General features: G+C 44.0%; 2 protein-coding genes across 9 annotated transcripts in view; one reads left to right on the top strand and one right to left on the bottom strand.

The window, feature by feature from the left end:
• PUDP (pseudouridine 5'-phosphatase) overlaps nucleotides 1–17,333 on the bottom strand; it is a 64,277-nt gene extending 46,944 nt beyond the window's left edge. For all 3 annotated transcript variants that reach the window (XR_009155286.1, XR_009155287.1, XM_058184656.1), the window contains exon 1: nucleotides 17,201–17,333. Coding sequence is in view for 1 of the 3 variants with exons in the window: in XM_058184656.1 (XP_058040639.1) it covers nucleotides 17,201–17,279 (79 nt within the window). In the remaining 2 variants the exon portion in view is untranslated. The remainder of the gene's footprint in view (nucleotides 1–17,200) is intronic.
• The window catches only part of STS (steroid sulfatase), a 151,861-nt gene continuing 148,323 nt past the window's right edge, over nucleotides 14,029–17,566 (top strand). For all 6 annotated transcript variants that reach the window (XM_058184650.1, XM_058184653.1, XM_058184655.1 and 3 more), the window contains exon 1: nucleotides 14,029–17,231. The gene's annotated coding sequence lies outside the window, so the exon portion shown is untranslated. The remainder of the gene's footprint in view (nucleotides 17,232–17,566) is intronic.

Below are 17,566 nucleotides of genomic sequence, written 5' to 3'. Positions count from 1 at the left end.
GAAAGGATGCAAATCCCAGTTCAATGTAGGAGATATAAGAAATATATCCAAGACCCATAAAGGACTCATTAGTGCCTATACACTAATAGCAATAGCACTTAGACTTATATACTGCTTCACAGTGCTTTACAGCCCTCTCTAAGTGATTTACAGAGTCAGCATATTGCCCCCAACAATCTGGCTCCTCATTTTACCAACCTCAGAAGGATGGAAGACTGAGTCAACCTTGAGCCAGTGGGAATTGAACTCCTGGAGTGAGAAGTGAGTTAGCCTACAATACTGCACTCTAACCACTGCGCTAGAATGCTCGAAGTTTAGGGAACAAATAGGATGAACTGTATTAGTATTGATGTATAGTACTGGTATATTAGTACATAAAGGCAAATATATATAGTTGCCACTACTGAAACCTGATGGGATGAAATTCATGACTGAAAGTACTGATGGAAGGATACAAACTATTTTAAAAAAAAACCCAAAACACACAGGAGGTGGAGTTGCATTATATATAAAAGATTACTAAATCTCTACAAAACTACATAAAAATAAGAATGAAAACCACCTAGAAGCCACATAGGTCAATATAAAATGAAAAATTGCCTTGATATAGGCATATACTGACCAAGCAGAAGAAATAGATGGACCCTTTGCTAATCAATTAGCAAATTTATGAAGGAAACATACCTCAGTAGTAATGGGAGACTTTAACTACGCTGATATCAACTGGGAGACAAATTCTGCAGCAAATGGGAGATTGATCAGATTCCTAATCAATTTAACTGACAATGTTGTCATCCAAGAGGTAGAGGAGGGGACTAGAACAAAAGCTACACTGGACCTAATTCTTACTAATAGAGAAGTAATAGAGGGAGTTGAATTTGCCAGAACCTTGGGTGACAGCGACCACGTCATATTAGAATTCAGCATAATGCAAACACAAACAATAGAATATAATCCAGCTAGTCTCTTAAACTTTAAAAGAGCTGATTTTAACGAAGTCAAACAGAGTGTAAGAAAAATTTCATGGATAAAAATCCAGCTCAAGAAGCATGGGAAACTGAAAAATATTATAGAAAGTTAGCACCCACCCCTCTTCTAGAAGAATGAAATATTTTAGGAAATATTAAAAAGGCAGAATATTATATTTTCCTAAAGGGAGAAATATGCTTTTGGAGATAGAAAGCAGCCACTACCTTTCTTAATATTCCTCAGCAGATGAAAAGATAGCTAGCTATATTCATAAGCAAATACCCTCAACCAAGATTCAACAAAGATAGGATTAGCCTTCAGCCACAATACAAATTGCCCAATGCCCATTCATTGCATCACCCTCAGAAGCTTTCAACCACATCTGGAGCTCAGACAATCTACAGACCAGCTATGACCCCTATATAACCTCTACATGGCCCCATGGAAGTCTGACAATAGCCAATAAAATACATGTTCTTGCACAGAAACAGGAAGTTCAAGTGCAAAGCCCAAGAGAAGTTATAAAAGCCACCCACTCTCAACTCCATGTAGTCAGCTGCACCAGAACCATGTGCTTAGTGGTTCTGCTTCATCAATAAACCATCTTTCCAATCAGCCTCCCTATTTCTATTGCTTTTCTCCCAGCTGAACCAGATGGATATTTCTTCCCACAATATGATCACAAAAGCCTAGTCTTGTCTGGGCTTTATGACAGAGTGGCTAGAGGGAAGCCTACATGGAAGCCTACTTGGAGTTTGAAAAAAAAAACACCTCAGAAGGACTCAGACTGTGAGTAACAAGATTCTGTGGTCTGATGAAACCAAGATTTAAATGTTTTGTCTCAATACTAAATGTTATGTCTGGAGGCACCACTCATAACCTACCCAATATCATCCTAGCAATGAAGCATAGTGATGGCAGCATCATGCTCTGGGGGTGTTTTTCAGCATCAGGGAGACTGATCAGATTGAGGGAAAGCTGAATGGAGCAAAGCACAGGGATATATCCTCAATGAAAACCTGTTCCAGAGGGCTCAGGACTTCAGACTGGGCTGAAGGTTCACTTTCCAACATGACAATGATCCTAAGCACATAGCCAAGACGTGTTGTGGCTTAGGAGTGGCTTAGGGACAACTCTGTGAACATCCTAGAATGGCCCACCCAGACCCTGACTTGAACCCTATTGAACATCTCTGGAGGGACCTGAAAATGGCTGTCCACCAATGGTCACCATCCAATCTGACTGAGCTTGAGAGGATTTGCAAGGAAGGATGTCAGAAAATCCCCCAATCCAGTTGTGCAAAACTTGTCACGTCATACCCAAAAAGTCTTGAGGCTGTAATTGCTGCCAAAGGTGCTTCAACAAAGTACTGAGTGAAGGATTTGAATACTTATGTCAATGTGATATTTCAGGTTTTTTCTTTTTAATAAATTTACAGACATTTCTAAAGTTCTGCTTTTGCTTTGCCATTATGGGGTGCTGAGTGTAGATTAATGAGAAAAAAAATAAATTTCAACAACTGTAGAATCAGGCTGAAGCATAGCAAAATTGACAAAAGTGAAGGGGGTCTGAGTATTTTCTGGATGTTTGCAACCTCTGATGAAGTCAGTTCAAAGTTATCAAGTAAGGTCAAAGCATATGGGCTATTGTGTATTGGGTTCGAGGAATTACTGAGGCGACTACGAGCGTAGTAAACAAGCAACCTTTAATGAAAGCCAACTTCAAAACAATAATGGCTGGCACCCTGCGTTTGACAGCTCTTATATAAACCTGCTGTCAAACAGGAGAGCCAATCAACACACTAAGAATTCCCGCCCATTGGGTTGCCATGCGTCTTAACCAATAGGATACCGTCTCTCATTTAACATGGCGGCTCGCCGAACACAACACTCCTTCCCCCCCGGATCGCGCATGCGTAGTCCTGTAAGTATGCCGGGGGCCGACGCGGTCTGGTGGATCGCCGTAACTCAGGAACGGACGGCGGCTGGACACGAATGGAAGGAGGTTGGACCTACGTGAATCAATTCGTGCCCCCAAGTGGACAATGGAGTTGGAAGGGACCAGATGGCTCTTCTCCCAGTTAATCGAGAACCCATGTAATTGTAATATGTCTGTGGTCAAGGAGATATCCCTGTATGCCCTATCTTGAGAAGTCAATAAAATGAGAATATCGTCTAGGTAGGCCTGAAGCCGGACAGGAATCCCCCGAATATGGGCCATTAACACCGCCATAACCTTAGTGAAAACCCTGGGGGCCGAAGACAACCCAAAGGGTAAAGCCCTATATTGAAAATGAGAGCCTTTAAAACAAAACCAGAGAAACTTACGGTGATCTCTTCTAATTGGGATATGTAGATAAGCCTCTGTTAAATCGATGGAAGCCATGTAATCCCCCTGTCGTATGCACTCTAAGATGGAACGTAATGAGTGCATTTTGAAACGGTGGTAAACAATATATTTGTTCAGGGCCTTAAGGTCAAGAATGGCTCTCCATCCCCCGGATGGTTTGCTTACGACGAAAAGTCTAGAATAGAAACCCTGTTTATGCTGATCAACAGGAACCTGTTGGATGGCCCGGATAGATAGAAGATGTTTGACCGCAGACTCCACCAGGGAAACGCAGGAAGAGCGGTTAGAAACGGGACACTGTAAGAAGCCCGGGGGGGGGGGGGGTGGAGAGGAACTCTAATGCTAGACCATGTCTGATGGTCTCTAGGACCCATCGATCTGAAGTGGAAGACTCCCATTGGGAATAGAAATAAGCTAGTCTGCCTCCAATGGGTAAAACTGGTAAGGAATTATTTGAAACGGCTAAAAGGTTTACCTCGCCCTCCCCGGAATGGTTTACGGGAGGAGAATTTGGACCCTGTTCTAACCTGGTCTGCCCGTTGGGAGTTTCCTCTGAACGGTGAATATCTTTGCCGTCGTGATCCTCCGAATTCCTGGTTACGAAAGGAAGAAGAAGAGGCAGTCGAGGGACGAAAATAGGGTTGTTGTCGCAGCTCGCCTCTGCGCGACAAAGACGGTAACACCTTTTTCTTGTCTTTAGTTTCCACCAGGATTGGGTCCAGGGAGGCTCGAACAACTTGACCTGCGTATGCGGAAGATGCCAGCCGCCACTTGTTTCTAGTGTCTGCCTTCCAGTGGCGCAACCATAAGAGTCGGCGGGATGTAACCGTAGACCCAATAGCTTTGGCTGAAAATCTAGCAGCGTTAAGCGTCGAATCAGCCGAAAACTCTAAAGCTGCAATAACCTTGTTAAGGTCCTGGTGGGCCCTCACGTCAGATGATGATAAACGACCCTGAAGCTGTCTAAGCCACATAATGGAAGCTCTATTAAAAAATGAAGATGCCATTGAAGATCTGATAGCCCAGGCCGAGGCTTGGTGGGACTTGACTAGGGATTGGTCTGCCCTTTTGTCTTCCGGGCGAAGAGCCTCATTCTCAGGACCCGTCACGTGAGAGGTCGTCGTGAGGGCGACTACGGGAGCATCCACTGTGGGCACCTGTAGAATGTTTTCTAGATCAGGAGCGCAGTTAAAGAACTTTTTGTCTGTGGCACTGGGGAGAGGGCCCGAACCTGGATAAGACCACTGCCGCTGGACCACGTCCACAAACATCTTTGGCGCCGGAATGGCTTCTGCCACCACCGTGGGTTCCACAAAGAGACTAGATGAAGTACTAGGTAAAACCTGGGAATCCGTCAAAGGAGCCTGAGCTGAGCCCAGCCCCGTGGTAGCCAATGCTTTAAACAGAAGGGAACGAAACAACTGCGGCTTAAAGAGTCCCACAAATGAAGGTTGTTCTGGCCCCAGGCCTTCGTCCTCTGACAAGGCTTCTCCAGCATCTTCCTCTCCAGATATTGAAGACTGACTGCCCTCCTCCGAGGATTCCTCCCTATGAGGCCTAAACATGGCTGATGCAGAACTTGTAGACCTACTCTGTCTCTCCTTATTTCGGGATTTAGCTAACTCCTGGCATACCGCCTGTTGGATCATCAACCCAATGGAGTCAGGTAACTGAAGCACTGGAGCTCTGGGAAAACTAGTCTCAGGTTGTAGAGCCGATGTCCCAGTCCCCTGAGACACAACCACCGCCTGGCCTGGAATGGAACTAGGAATATCCTGAAATTCCATCTCCGACAGGGTACGGAATAAAGGGGCAGTCCCCGTCTGCATAATGGACAACTGTGATGTCCTATCCGGTGACCAGGCCCCAGATCCCTGCATGGTCTGGGCGCCACCTTCTGGGCTAGGGGGGTTAGGAATGTCTGTCCTGATCTGCTTCCCCTTATCAATAGGTGAAGGGGACCTGTGGGCCCTCTTGGAGGCCCTGGAAAAAACCCTTTCAAGGGCCTTGTGGCGCCTTTCTTCCGCCCTCACCCCCTTTTTTGCTTTGGCCTTGGTTACTTTCCGCCCCCTAGAAGGGGAAACTTGAGGGGCTGAAGATGGACCTTCCCCAGGATCCTCCTGACTTAAATAATGAGGAGGTGAGACCGTTAAATCAGGCTGATTAATACTGGCGTCCGCCATGTTGCAATTTTTCCCGCCAATTTACGGCCTCTACGGCCTACTCACAATTTCTTTGTTGAATCCACCGGCTCTTTGAGGAGGCTGCCGAACAATGCCCAGCTTGGATCTTGATCGCTGGCAGTCAAGCGGCTAATTTTAAAGTGACCCTTTTTTTTTTTTAATTATTATTTTGCCGCTTGAAATATGGCCGCTCTACTTCTGGCCCCAATAGCCGCTGGCTAGGCTCATCCAAGCTTCCGTAGCCCCGAAAAGAACTTTCTATCAATGGGCAGGGCGGCCGCTCACCTCGTGGCTTCTGGCGCGGCTTAGCAGGGCTCCCTGAGGCAATCCCGCGCAGCGATCTCTGCGGCGAAGCGGGGCGGAAAGATCGAGCCGCCGATAGAGAGAGAGCGTCGGGGACCTGCCCGTGAGCTCCTCCAACAGATGCCTCGCAATTGCTGCTGCTGCGGCCTTAGCGCGGCGGGAAAAAAGCCCGCTAGCGCTTCCCAGCTGTTCGGCAAGCCGCGGCGGTCTTCAGCGGCTTGGGAGCCCGTCTCCTCCACCGGATTCAGAGAAAAGCAAATAAAATAGGAAAAAATAGGAAAAAATAGAAAAAATGTAAAAAATGCAAAAAATAGAAAAGCAACAAGTTAGGAAACCTCAAGCAATGTAAAAGAAAAGGCCTGAGGCAATTCCAAACACGACTGGTCCTAGCAAAACCGAGTCGAAAAAGCTGGAAGGAAAGAGAAGGCGGGGGCTATGAGCAACAAGTTAAAGACTCGGTCCAATCAGCAACGAGGAGATTTAACCCATTCCTGACGGCCGTTTTCCCCGACAGAGAGAATGGGAGATTGATCAGATTCCTAATCAATTTAACTGACAATGTTGTCATCCAAGAGGTAGAGGAGGGGACTAGAACAAAAGCTACACTGGACCTAATTCTTACTAATAGAGAAGTAATAGAGGGAGTTGAATTTGCCAGAACCTTGGGTGACAGCGACCACGTCATATTAGAATTCAGCATAATGCAAACACAAACAATAGAATATAATCCAGCTAGTCTCTTAAACTTTAAAAGAGCTGATTTTAACGAAGTCAAACAGAGTGTAAGAAAAATTTCATGGATAAAAATCCAGCTCAAGAAGCATGGGAAACTGAAAAATATTATAGAAAGTTAGCACCCACCCCTCTTCTAGAAGAATGAAATATTTTAGGAAATATTAAAAAGGCAGAATATTATATTTTCCTAAAGGGAGAAATATGCTTTTGGAGATAGAAAGCAGCCATTACCTTTCTTAATATTCCTCAGCAGATGAAAAGATAGATAGCTCTATTCATAAGCAAATACCCTCAACCAAGATTCAACAAAGATAGGATTAGCCTTCAGCCACAATACAAATTGCCCAATGCCCATTCATTGCATCACCCTCAGAAGCTTTCAACCACATCTGGAGCTCAGACAATCTACAGACCAGCTATGACCCCTATATAACCTCTACATGGCCCCATGGAAGTCTGACAATAGCCAATAAAATACATGTTCTTGCACAGAAACAGGAAGTTCAAGTGCAAAGCCCAAGAGAAGTTATAAAAGCCACCCACTCTCAACTCCATGTAGTCAGCTGCACCAGAACCATGTGCTTAGTGGTTCTGCTTCATCAATAAACCATCTTTCCAATCAGCCTCCCTATTTCTATTGCTTTTCTCCCAGCTGAACCAGATGGATATTTCTTCCAACAATATGATCACAAAAGCCTAGTCTTGTCTGGGCTTTATGACAGAGTGGCTAGAGGGAAGCCTACATGGAAGCCTACTTGGAGTTTGAAGAAAAAAACACCTCAGAAGGACTCAGACTGTGAGGAACAAGATTCTGTGGTCTGATGAAACCAAGATTTAAATGTTTTGTCTCAATACTAAATGTTATGTCTGGAGGCACCACTCATAACCTACCCAATATCATCCTAGCAATGAAGCATAGTGATGGCAGCATCATGCTCTGGGGGTGTTTTTCAGCATCAGGGAGACTGATCAGATTGAGGGAAAGCTGAATGGAGCAAAGCACAGGGATATATCCTCAATGAAAACCTGTTCCAGAGGGCTCAGGACTTCAGACTGGGCTGAAGGTTCACTTTCCAACATGACAATGATCCTAAGCACATAGCCAAGACGTGTTGTGGCTTAGGAGTGGCTTAGGGACAACTCTGTGAACGTCCTAGAATGGCCCACCCAGACCCTGACTTGAACCCTATTGAACATCTCTGGAGGGACCTGAAAATGGCTGTCCACCAATGGTCACCATCCAATCTGACTGAGCTTGAGAGGATTTGCAAGGAAGGATGTCAGAAAATCCCCCAATCCAGTTGTGCAAAACTTGTCACGTCATACCCAAAAAGTCTTGAGGCTGTAATTGCTGCCAAAGGTGCTTCAACAAAGTACTGAGTGAAGGATTTGAATACTTATGTCAATGTGATATTTCAGGTTTTTTCTTTTTAATAAATTTACAGACATTTCTAAAGTTCTGCTTTTGCTTTGCCATTATGGGGTGCTGAGTGTAGATTAATGAGAAAAAAAATAAATTTCAACAACTGTAGAATCAGGCTGAAGCATAGCAAAATTGACAAAAGTGAAGGGGGTCTGAGTATTTTCTGGATGTTTGCAACCTCTGATGAAGTCAGTTCAAAGTTATCAAGTAAGATCAAAGCATATGGGCCCATTGTAAATGTCTGTAGTTTCAACAAAACTGGAGTTTCTATTTTAAATCACAAGCATAATAATGATAATATGCACAACCATATACTGGCCTCTGCTGTAATAAAATCAGTTTCATAATAAAGGATCATATTGGGTATTTCCTGATGTGCAAATATTATGCACAGACTTCAAAGGTAGTCTTAGACTACCTTAGAAATTTTGATTGCATTCTAAGGGGGCAAAAGAGCTGAATTACAGTGTAACAGAGTTAGAAGGGACCTGGGAGGTGTTTTAATCAAATTGCCTGCTCAAGCAGGAGACCCTATACCATTTCAGACAAATGGCTATCCAATCTCTAATCCTGTAAGGGCCTAAATAGGCAGAAATATGCGTGGGTGATTTTCTACAAAAAAAATCTTACCAAACATTCTTTTGAACAGCAAGGAATACTCAAGTAAATACATCGTACATAGAATTTCATGTATAAAGGTCAGATACAATACATACATACATAAAAGGGCATAAATGCTAGAATATTCAGGTGCTTATATAGCACAAAATAATGTAAATATTGTGAAATGGACCTAGGAAGATCATTTAAAAGTAAAGGCTATATTTAGCTATGAGTATTTATGCATTTAACTTAAACTCCCTTCTCTGATGTCTCCCAAAGACCTTGTATAACAATTGTGATCATCTCTAGCCAGCAGAGTTATGAAATCATAGTCCAACATATATTTCGAATGAATTACTTACCAAATTCCTTAGCTTTCTACAGCGTATCTATGGTTAGGGTTAGGAAAAAATTATAATTTTTCATTATTATATTTGTAACCCAGGATTACTGTTAGCGCTTACAGCAGTTTACATTATCTTCCCACCCTCAAGTTTCCCCACAACAACCCTGTGAAGTGGGTTGGACTGGAGACAGTAACTGACCCAAAATCACACAGCCAGCTTTCATGCTTAATGGAAGACTAGAACTCAATGTCCTGGTTTCTAGATCAGTACAGTATTTCAATCACTATAGCAAACGTGCTCCAAATTTTACTACATTTTTTCACATTATTTGAAAATTGTTTTACAACTGGAAAAATGCATTATAGTTTCAATTCTTTTACCTATATCAATATACAACAATATCTCCTGTAAATTGTATTAAAAGTAAAGATGACTACACAGCAGTTTTCCCAATGAATAGTCTACCATTGCACATCCAGCTAGAAAAAGCCCTACTTTAATAAAAAAAAAACCTAACCTATAAAAGCAGATTCTGCTCTCAGTCCACTTGATAAACTATCTCTTACATATTGCCCCTCACATCAGGGGTGGTATTCACTTACCTTCGCTACTGGTTTGCAAATGTGAGGACATTCTGTTGCATGAGCAGAGCGTCAAAACAGGACGTGATGACATCCAGGCAGGTGGGCAGAGCCTCCTGCAGCCGGTGCTACCGGTTCATGCAAACCGGATAGAACTGGCTGAATACCACCACTGCTTCACATGTACTTATTGTATAACTTACAGCATGCTAAAAAAGTACAGCAAAATAATAAGGATTTCAAGAAGTTATGAATCAGCAGATTTGTATTTTCAATCTATTATTGCCTTAGGCATAAAAAGAGACTTCACACAATATCATCTAATGCCAACACTGGTTTTCTTGTCCACTTGCCAAGTTTAGTGTTACTATGGCTGTAAACACGTATCAGGTATCAGTTTTGAGAATAGTACTATTGTACTATTGTACAATAGTACAAAAGTACAATCACAATGAGTTAGGCACTCGTTCTTAAATAGCAAAATAGATGTGATTGGAAATTTTGTTTTTTCTAAAACTGTGGCACAGGAATATAATGTGATTAAAGAAAGTTCCTAAAACATGTGGAAACCGTACTATAAAATAATTAAAATGTACTTCATTAATAAAAACATTTGATTATAAGATTTTCAGTTCCAATAGCAGCTTTGAATGATACTACAGTTTAACACTTATATCAGAAATCTAAAAGACCATCTAAGACCATCTTGGTTTAGTGGTTAAGGCACCATGCTTGAAGCTGGGAAACTGAATTCTAGTCCTGCCTTAAGCATGAAACCTGGCTGGGTGACTTTTGAGCCAGTTACTCTAAGCCCAACTACCTCATAGGGCTGATATGGGAAAAACAGTAGAAAGAAGGAATATTAAGCATATTCACCACCTTATTTGTAAAAATAATAAAGGCAAGATTAAAAAAAAAGCCAGAGTGGGGTGGGAATCTAGATTTTGCAATATCCTTCCCCCAGGAGTGGAGAGGGAATGGAGATTTTGCAGTATCCTTTTCCTGGAGTGGGATAGGAATGGAGATTTTGTGGTATCCTTCCCTTGCCATGCCCACCAAGCTACGCCCACAGAACCGGCAGTAAAAAAAATTTGAATTTCACCACTGATTTAAGACACTGTGGGTTATACAGAGGTAGTCACAAAAAACCAGATTATGATAAAGTATCATTCAACAGTCTTCAAAGAAAAATATACTACATTAAATGATCAATAAAATTCATTTTAGCCAGTTGAATAGCCTTATAACATCACTTGATAGTTAACCACTTTTTATAAAACACACTCCCAATGATTTTTTGAAGTTATATACATTTAAGAAATCAATAATGTCTTGTACATCATTTAAAAATTTGACTGTTTTAAAGCTGAAGAAACTATAATGATGTGTAATTAAAAAAGCTGTATCATAGCTTTTCCTATAAACGTTGTAAGTATACAAATGAAAAATTAGCAAAAATTCATTCTTTAATTATATTTTATAAAATCTTGAATGAGCAGAATAATGATTTTGTCAACACTTTTCAATGATATATGCACATACATTGATAGAAATATTACTGAATGTAGAAACATTTTGGAAAGGAGAGAATATTATCATTTGTTTATCTACTGAATTTATTTCCAACATTATCTACACCAGCTTACAAGCTATACAGCACCATAGCAGTTAAAAATCCATAGTGGAATAAAATATAAACAATAATAACAATAAAGATAAATCATTGCAGAACTATAGCAGTTTTTACAAATTTATTATTTTAAAAATAGATTTTATAATTACTATGAAGCAGCCTACCAATTCACATGAAGTCTACCTGTTTGCTGCTAACAATGCATTTTCATAAATATAGGTAAGCAAGAAATCATGGCAGCTGCTGTATACAGCAAAACGGAGGGTAATTAGTAAATTTAATAAATAGTTCAGATCTTATGTCAACGAAGAGTGCAAAAGAAAATTACTGAGGTAATGTATTTAATATAGGCTTTACAAAGAGCACATTGTACAAACTAATTTGAACAAGATTTCAGATACTGAAGTACATACCAAAATTTAAAATTCACTTTTACAAAAGGACAGATGTAATGTTTTAAATGCACACAAGGAGCATCAGAAACGGGTAAGACTATTTTAAAGCATGTCTGAAAATTATAAATTTTTGTAAATTATTTTTACAGTAACTAGAACAGTGTAAAAATGTTACTGAATAACTAATATCCATATAATAATAATAATAATAATATTTTAATTTGTATACCGCCCTTCTCCCGAAGGACTCAGGGCGGTGAACAGGCAGATAAAATATAAATACACACAATAATTAAAAACATCCCTTAAAAAACTAATTTAAATGCCCAAAATGTTAAAAAACGTACTCCCCCGTAAAATAACAAAATTTTAAAAACCCATCCAATAAAAATAAAAATCAGGCTAGTCCAGCCATACGAAATAAATAAGTTTTAAATTCGCGGCGAAAGGTCCTAAGGTCAGGTAATTGTCGAAGTCCGAGGGGAAGTTCGTTCCACAGGGTCGGAGCTCCCACAGAGAAGGCCCTCCCCCTGGGGGCCGCCAGTCGACACTGTTTGGCTGACGGCACCCTGAGGAGTCCCTCTGTGTGGGAGCGTACCGGACGATGGGAGATAGAAGCCGGCAGTAGGCGGTCCCGTAGATAGCCCGGTCCTAAGCCATGGAGCGCTTTAAAGGTGGTAACCAATACCTTGAAGCGCACCCGGAAAACAACAGGTAGCCAGTGCAGTCTGCGCAGGATAGGTGTTATGTGGGAGCTCGAGGCGCTCCTCAATAACCAGCGCAGCGTTCTGAACTAGCTGAAGTCTCCGGGTGCTCTTCAAGGAGCCCCATGTAGAGAGCATTGCAGTAGTCCAGGCGAGAGGTAACGAGCATGAGTGACTGTGCATAAGGCATCCCGGTCCAGGAAGGGGCGCAACTGGCGGATCAGGCGAACCTGATAAAATGCTCTCCTGGAGACGCTCGCCAAATGGTCTTCAAAGGACAACCGGCCATCCAGGGGCACGCCCACGCTGCGTACCTTCTCCACCGGGCCAATGATTCACCCCGACAGACAGCCGCATCTGCAGCTGACTGTACCGAGGTGCCGGCATCCACAGCCACTCCGTCTTGGAGGAATTAAGTTTGAGCCTGTTCCTCCCCATCCAGACCCGTACGGCTTCCAGACACCGGGACAGCACTTCGACAGCTTCACTGGGGTGGCCCGGGGTGGAAAAGTACAGCTGGGTGTCATCAGCGTACAGTTGGTATCTCACCCCAAAGCCACTGATGATCTCACCCAGCGGCTTCATATAGATGTTGAACAGGAGGGGTGAGAGAATCGACCCCTGCGGCACCCCACACATGAGGCACCTTGGGGTCGATCTCTGCCCCCCTGTCAACACCGTCTGCGTCCGATCAGAGAGGTAGGAGGAGAACCACCGATAAACGGTGCCTCCCACTCCCAACCCCTCCAACCGGCGCAGCAGGATACCATGGTCGATGGTATCAAAAGCCGCTGAGAGGTCTAATAGGACCAGGGCAGAGGAGTAACCCCTATCCCTGGCCCTCCAGAGATCATCCACCAGTGCGACCAAAGCTGTCTCCGTACTGTATCCGGGCCGGAAGCCGGACTGGAACAGGTCTAGATAGACAGCTTCATCCAGGTACTGGGGTAGCTGACATGCCACCACACTCTCTACAACCTTCGCCGTGGCGAAGATTGGAGACTGGCCGGTAGTTCCCTAAAACAGCTGGGTCCAGGGAAGGCTTCTTGAGGAGGGGTCTCACCACCGCCTCTTTCAAGGCCGCGGGAAAGACCCCTCCGCAAAGAAGCATTTGTAATCCCCTGGAGCCAGCCTCGTGTCACCTCCTGAGTAGCCAGTACTAACCAGGAGGGGCACGGATCCAGTAAACATGTGGTGGCGTTCAGCCTACCCAGCAACCTGTCCATGTCCTCGGGAGTCACAGGATCAAAGTCATCCCAAACCACCTCAACAAGATGGGCCTCAGAACCCTCGCCTGGATCTACCCAATTTTGATCCAATCCGTCCCGAAGCTGAACGATTTTGTCGTATAGATAACCGTTAAACTCCTCGGCACGCCCTTGTAGGGGGTCCTCCCGCCCCTCCTGTTGAAGGAGCGAGCGGGTCACCCGAAACAGGGCGGCCGGGCGGTTATCTGCCGACGCAATGAGGAGGAACGAGAACGCCGCAGCCCTCATTGCCACTAGGTAGGTCCTACTATAGGACCTGACTAGTGTCTGGTCAGCCTCAGAGCGGCTGGATCTCCAGGCACTCTCTAGGCGTCTTCTCCGCCGCTTCATCTCCCTCAGCTCCTCGGAGAACCAAGGAGCTGGTTGAGACCGACGCCGGGTCAGAGGCCGCAAAGGCACGACACGGTCCAAAGCTCCAGCCGCGGCCCGTTCCCAGGCCGCAACTAGCTCTTCAGTCGAGTCGTGGGCCAGGGGCTCGAAACGCCCAAGCCCCGTCAGGAACCCCTCCGGGTCCATCAGGCGCCTGGGACGGAACCAACGCATTGGTTCCGTCTCCCTGCGGTGGTGGGTAGCGGTCAGAAAGTCTAGACGAAGGAGAAAATGATCTGACCATGACAAAGGTTCAACAACTAAATCATTTAAAACCAGATCATTAGACCACTGGCCAGAGATAAAAATCAGGTCTAGGGTACCTCCCCCGACGTGGGTAGGGCCGTCAATTAACTGAATCAGGTCCATGGCCGTCATGGAAGCCATGAACTCCTGAGCTGCCGAGGATGCTACGCCGGCTGATGGCAAATTGAAATCCCCCATGACCAACAGTCTGGGGGTTTCAACTGCCAACCCGGCCAGCAACTCCAACAGCTCAGGCAGGGCTGTAGTCACGCAGCAAGGAGCCAGGTACGTGATCAACAAGCCCACCTGAGTTCTACAACCCCACTTCACGAAGAGGGATTCACACCCAGCTATCTGAGGCACAGTGGTTTCCCTCGGCTCAAGACTCTCCTTAATGATAACCGCCACCCCTCCACCCCTACCCTGGGCCCTCGGCTGATGGAATGCTCGGAAGCCTGGTGGGCACATCTCCACTAGGGGGACCCCCCCTTCGGTGCCCAGCCAGGTCTCCGTAATGCCCATAACGTCCGCGGTCCCTTCCTGAATAAGATCTGAAATCAGGGGGGCTTTATTAACCGCGGACCTAAATCACAAGAAGGGCCTCTGGTGGCTCAGACTGGTAAGACAGTCTGTTATTAACAGCAGCTGCTTGCAATTACTGCAGGTTCAAGTCCCACCAGGCCCAAGGTTGACTCAGCCTTCCATCCTTTATAAGGTAGGTAAAATGAGGACCCAGATTGTTGGGGGCAATAAGTTGACTTTGTATATAATATACAAAAGGATGAAGACTATTGCTTGACATAGTGTAAGCCGCCCTGAGTCTTCGGAGAAGGGCGGGATATAAATGCAAAAAAAAAAACAAGTTGGTCTGTAATATCAAAAAGTATTTGATTTGAATAATGAAGGCCCAATAATGTAGATCAGTGCCTTTAACAAAGATCTCAAACTCTATTTACTGTACTTACAGTTCCAATAAATACAGATAATTGTCTTACAACCATTAGTTTAGTGACCATTTGAAATTGGTACTGAAAAAAGTAACCTATGACCACTTTTCACACACAACCATTGCAATCCCTCCCTAGTCAAATGATCAAAATCCAGATACTTGGCAACTGGTTCATATTTATGACAGCTGCAGTGTCCAGGGTCATGTGATTGCTTTTTGCAACTGTCTGACAAGCAAAGTCAATGGAGAAGACAGATTCACCTAACAACTGTGTTACTAACTTAACAACTGCAGTGATTCACTTAACAACTGTGGCAAGAAAGGTTGTAAAATGGGGCAAAACTCACTTAACAAATGCCTCACTTAGCAATGCAAATTTTGAGCTCAACTGTAATCTAAGTTGAGAACTACATGTAAATAGACAGATGACAGAAAAAAGACATAATTATAGATAAAAAAGATCTTTATATTATCAAATCAGAGCCTATACGAAATGACTATACGAAATGCCATTCAAATTTCTATTTACATATAAATTACTTTAATATGTTTCATTTTAATATCTGTCACCAATAAGGTAAAGGTAAAGGTTCCCCTCGCACATACGTGCTAGTCGTTGCTGACTCTAGGGGGTGGTGCTCATCTCCATTTCAAAGCCGAAGAGCCAGCGCTGTCCGAAGACGTCTCTGTGGTCATGTGGCCGGCATGACTCAACGCCAAAGGCACACAGAACGCTGTTACCTTCCCATCAAGGTGGTCCCTATTTTTTCTACTTGCATTTTTACGTGCTTTCGAAACTACTAGGTTGGCAGAAGCTGGGACAAGTAACAGGAGCTCACCCGTTACACGGCAGTACTAGGGATTCGAAATGCTGAGCTGCCGACCTTTCGATCGACAAGCTAGCCAGAGCCACCGTGTCAACCTTGTCACCAATATACATACTTTCAATGTGATACCCAATTTCAGTTCAGTGCTGCACAATATTTTTTGTTTGGCACCTTATTTTCTCAAGTTGCAACATGTTATCCTTTCTCTTTACCATTGGAAAGTTTACTTTTTCAAAAACTTCCTATGAAAGATCATTCACTAGGAAGTTTCAAATAGTGCAACTTTAATGTAATGAAGAGGAGGATGCCCAGTTATTTCTCCAGTTCTTTCCTATGCAGACTTCAAAATCGGATTATTTTTATCTCTGGCCTGAAATAATGTTTCAATTATAAAGTTTCTATTAAGAGGCATCTCGTCACTACTGGTATTTATTTATTTATGACAGGACAAAGGCTCCTGTCCTTTGCCCTTTACTTAAGAATAATTATTTTCTGTGGGATTTGTTTCTGAATAAACAGATTAAGATCTGGCTTTAAAGAATGACAAAATCATATCCATGGATTCTATTCAGCAATCTTTTCAGCTAAAATCAATGTTTGTCAACCTCAGCAATTTTAACAGGTGTGGACTTCAACTCCCCAGAATTCCTCAATCAGCTATCCTGGGAACTGAAGTATGTAAAACTTAAAAGTTGCTGACATTGAGAAACACCAAGTTAAAAGAAATCAAAATTGTAATCAAAATTCAGTACAATCCTGGAAGTTAATTGTAGTTACAGTCCTTTTTATTAAACAATAAGGCAGTTAAAATTACTGTAAGGCCCATTTATCTTATCTCTAAAGATTGCATTCTTGTTAAAAGACTTCAACTCTTCTTCCTTGCTTTTTTCTATACAGTATCCTATGCACATGAAAACGGTCTGAAGCGTCCACGTGATGGTAGAAAGGAGAACTGTTATCGTCATGCCACGTTGTGCAACCAGCAAATTACCAAACTGGACCGACGATTCCTCAAACAAAGCAATCATAGCCTGCCTGCTTTGTGCTTTCCCTCTACAGCAGGACATTCCTGTTTGTGTGCGCACGCTTGCCGTTGGCAGTTTTCAGAATCTCAGTTACTAGCAAGGAGGCGGGAGAAACCACAGGCTATATCCGCCGCCTTTAGCACACCGTGCCCCGGCACATAACTGCGAGGCAGTAGCGGCACTCGGCTCCAGTCCTGCAACAAGAGGACAAACCTAAATCCGCGGCCTTCTTTCGCCATGAACCGGACTGCCCAGCTGGCGGATGCAAAACAGCGGGGGTAAATTACGCACCCAGAAGCAGACCGTCCATGTCAAAGATCAGGTGAGTAACAGGCTGCACCGACGGTGGGTGGCACAAGGACATAGCCATTGCGTTGCAACCACGATCTCTGCCAAGAGCAGAGCTTAGGCAGGGCGCCCTGTCTGCCCATGCGCCCTACGACGAGAAGATGGGCGTGGCTTCGGGGACGAGGAGGAGTGGCGGTCGTCAGGGCTTTCTCCGGACTCTGGCAGATTAACATTCTTTTTTTTGGCGGGTGCGGGGTGGGGGCAGCGAAGGCCAGATGCGGAGGGGAAGCGAGGGCGCGGAGAGCGCAGTAGTTTCCGCTGCACATGCGCACTGCTTTTGTTCTCTTTCAAACTGTTGAGGCATGGCTG

This window comes from Ahaetulla prasina, chromosome 5 (assembly GCF_028640845.1).
Source record: "Ahaetulla prasina isolate Xishuangbanna chromosome 5, ASM2864084v1, whole genome shotgun sequence".
Lineage (NCBI taxonomy): Eukaryota > Metazoa > Chordata > Lepidosauria > Squamata > Colubridae > Ahaetulla > Ahaetulla prasina.
Note: the sequence above shows the minus strand (reverse complement) of the source record. Positions and strands in the feature narration are given on the sequence as shown.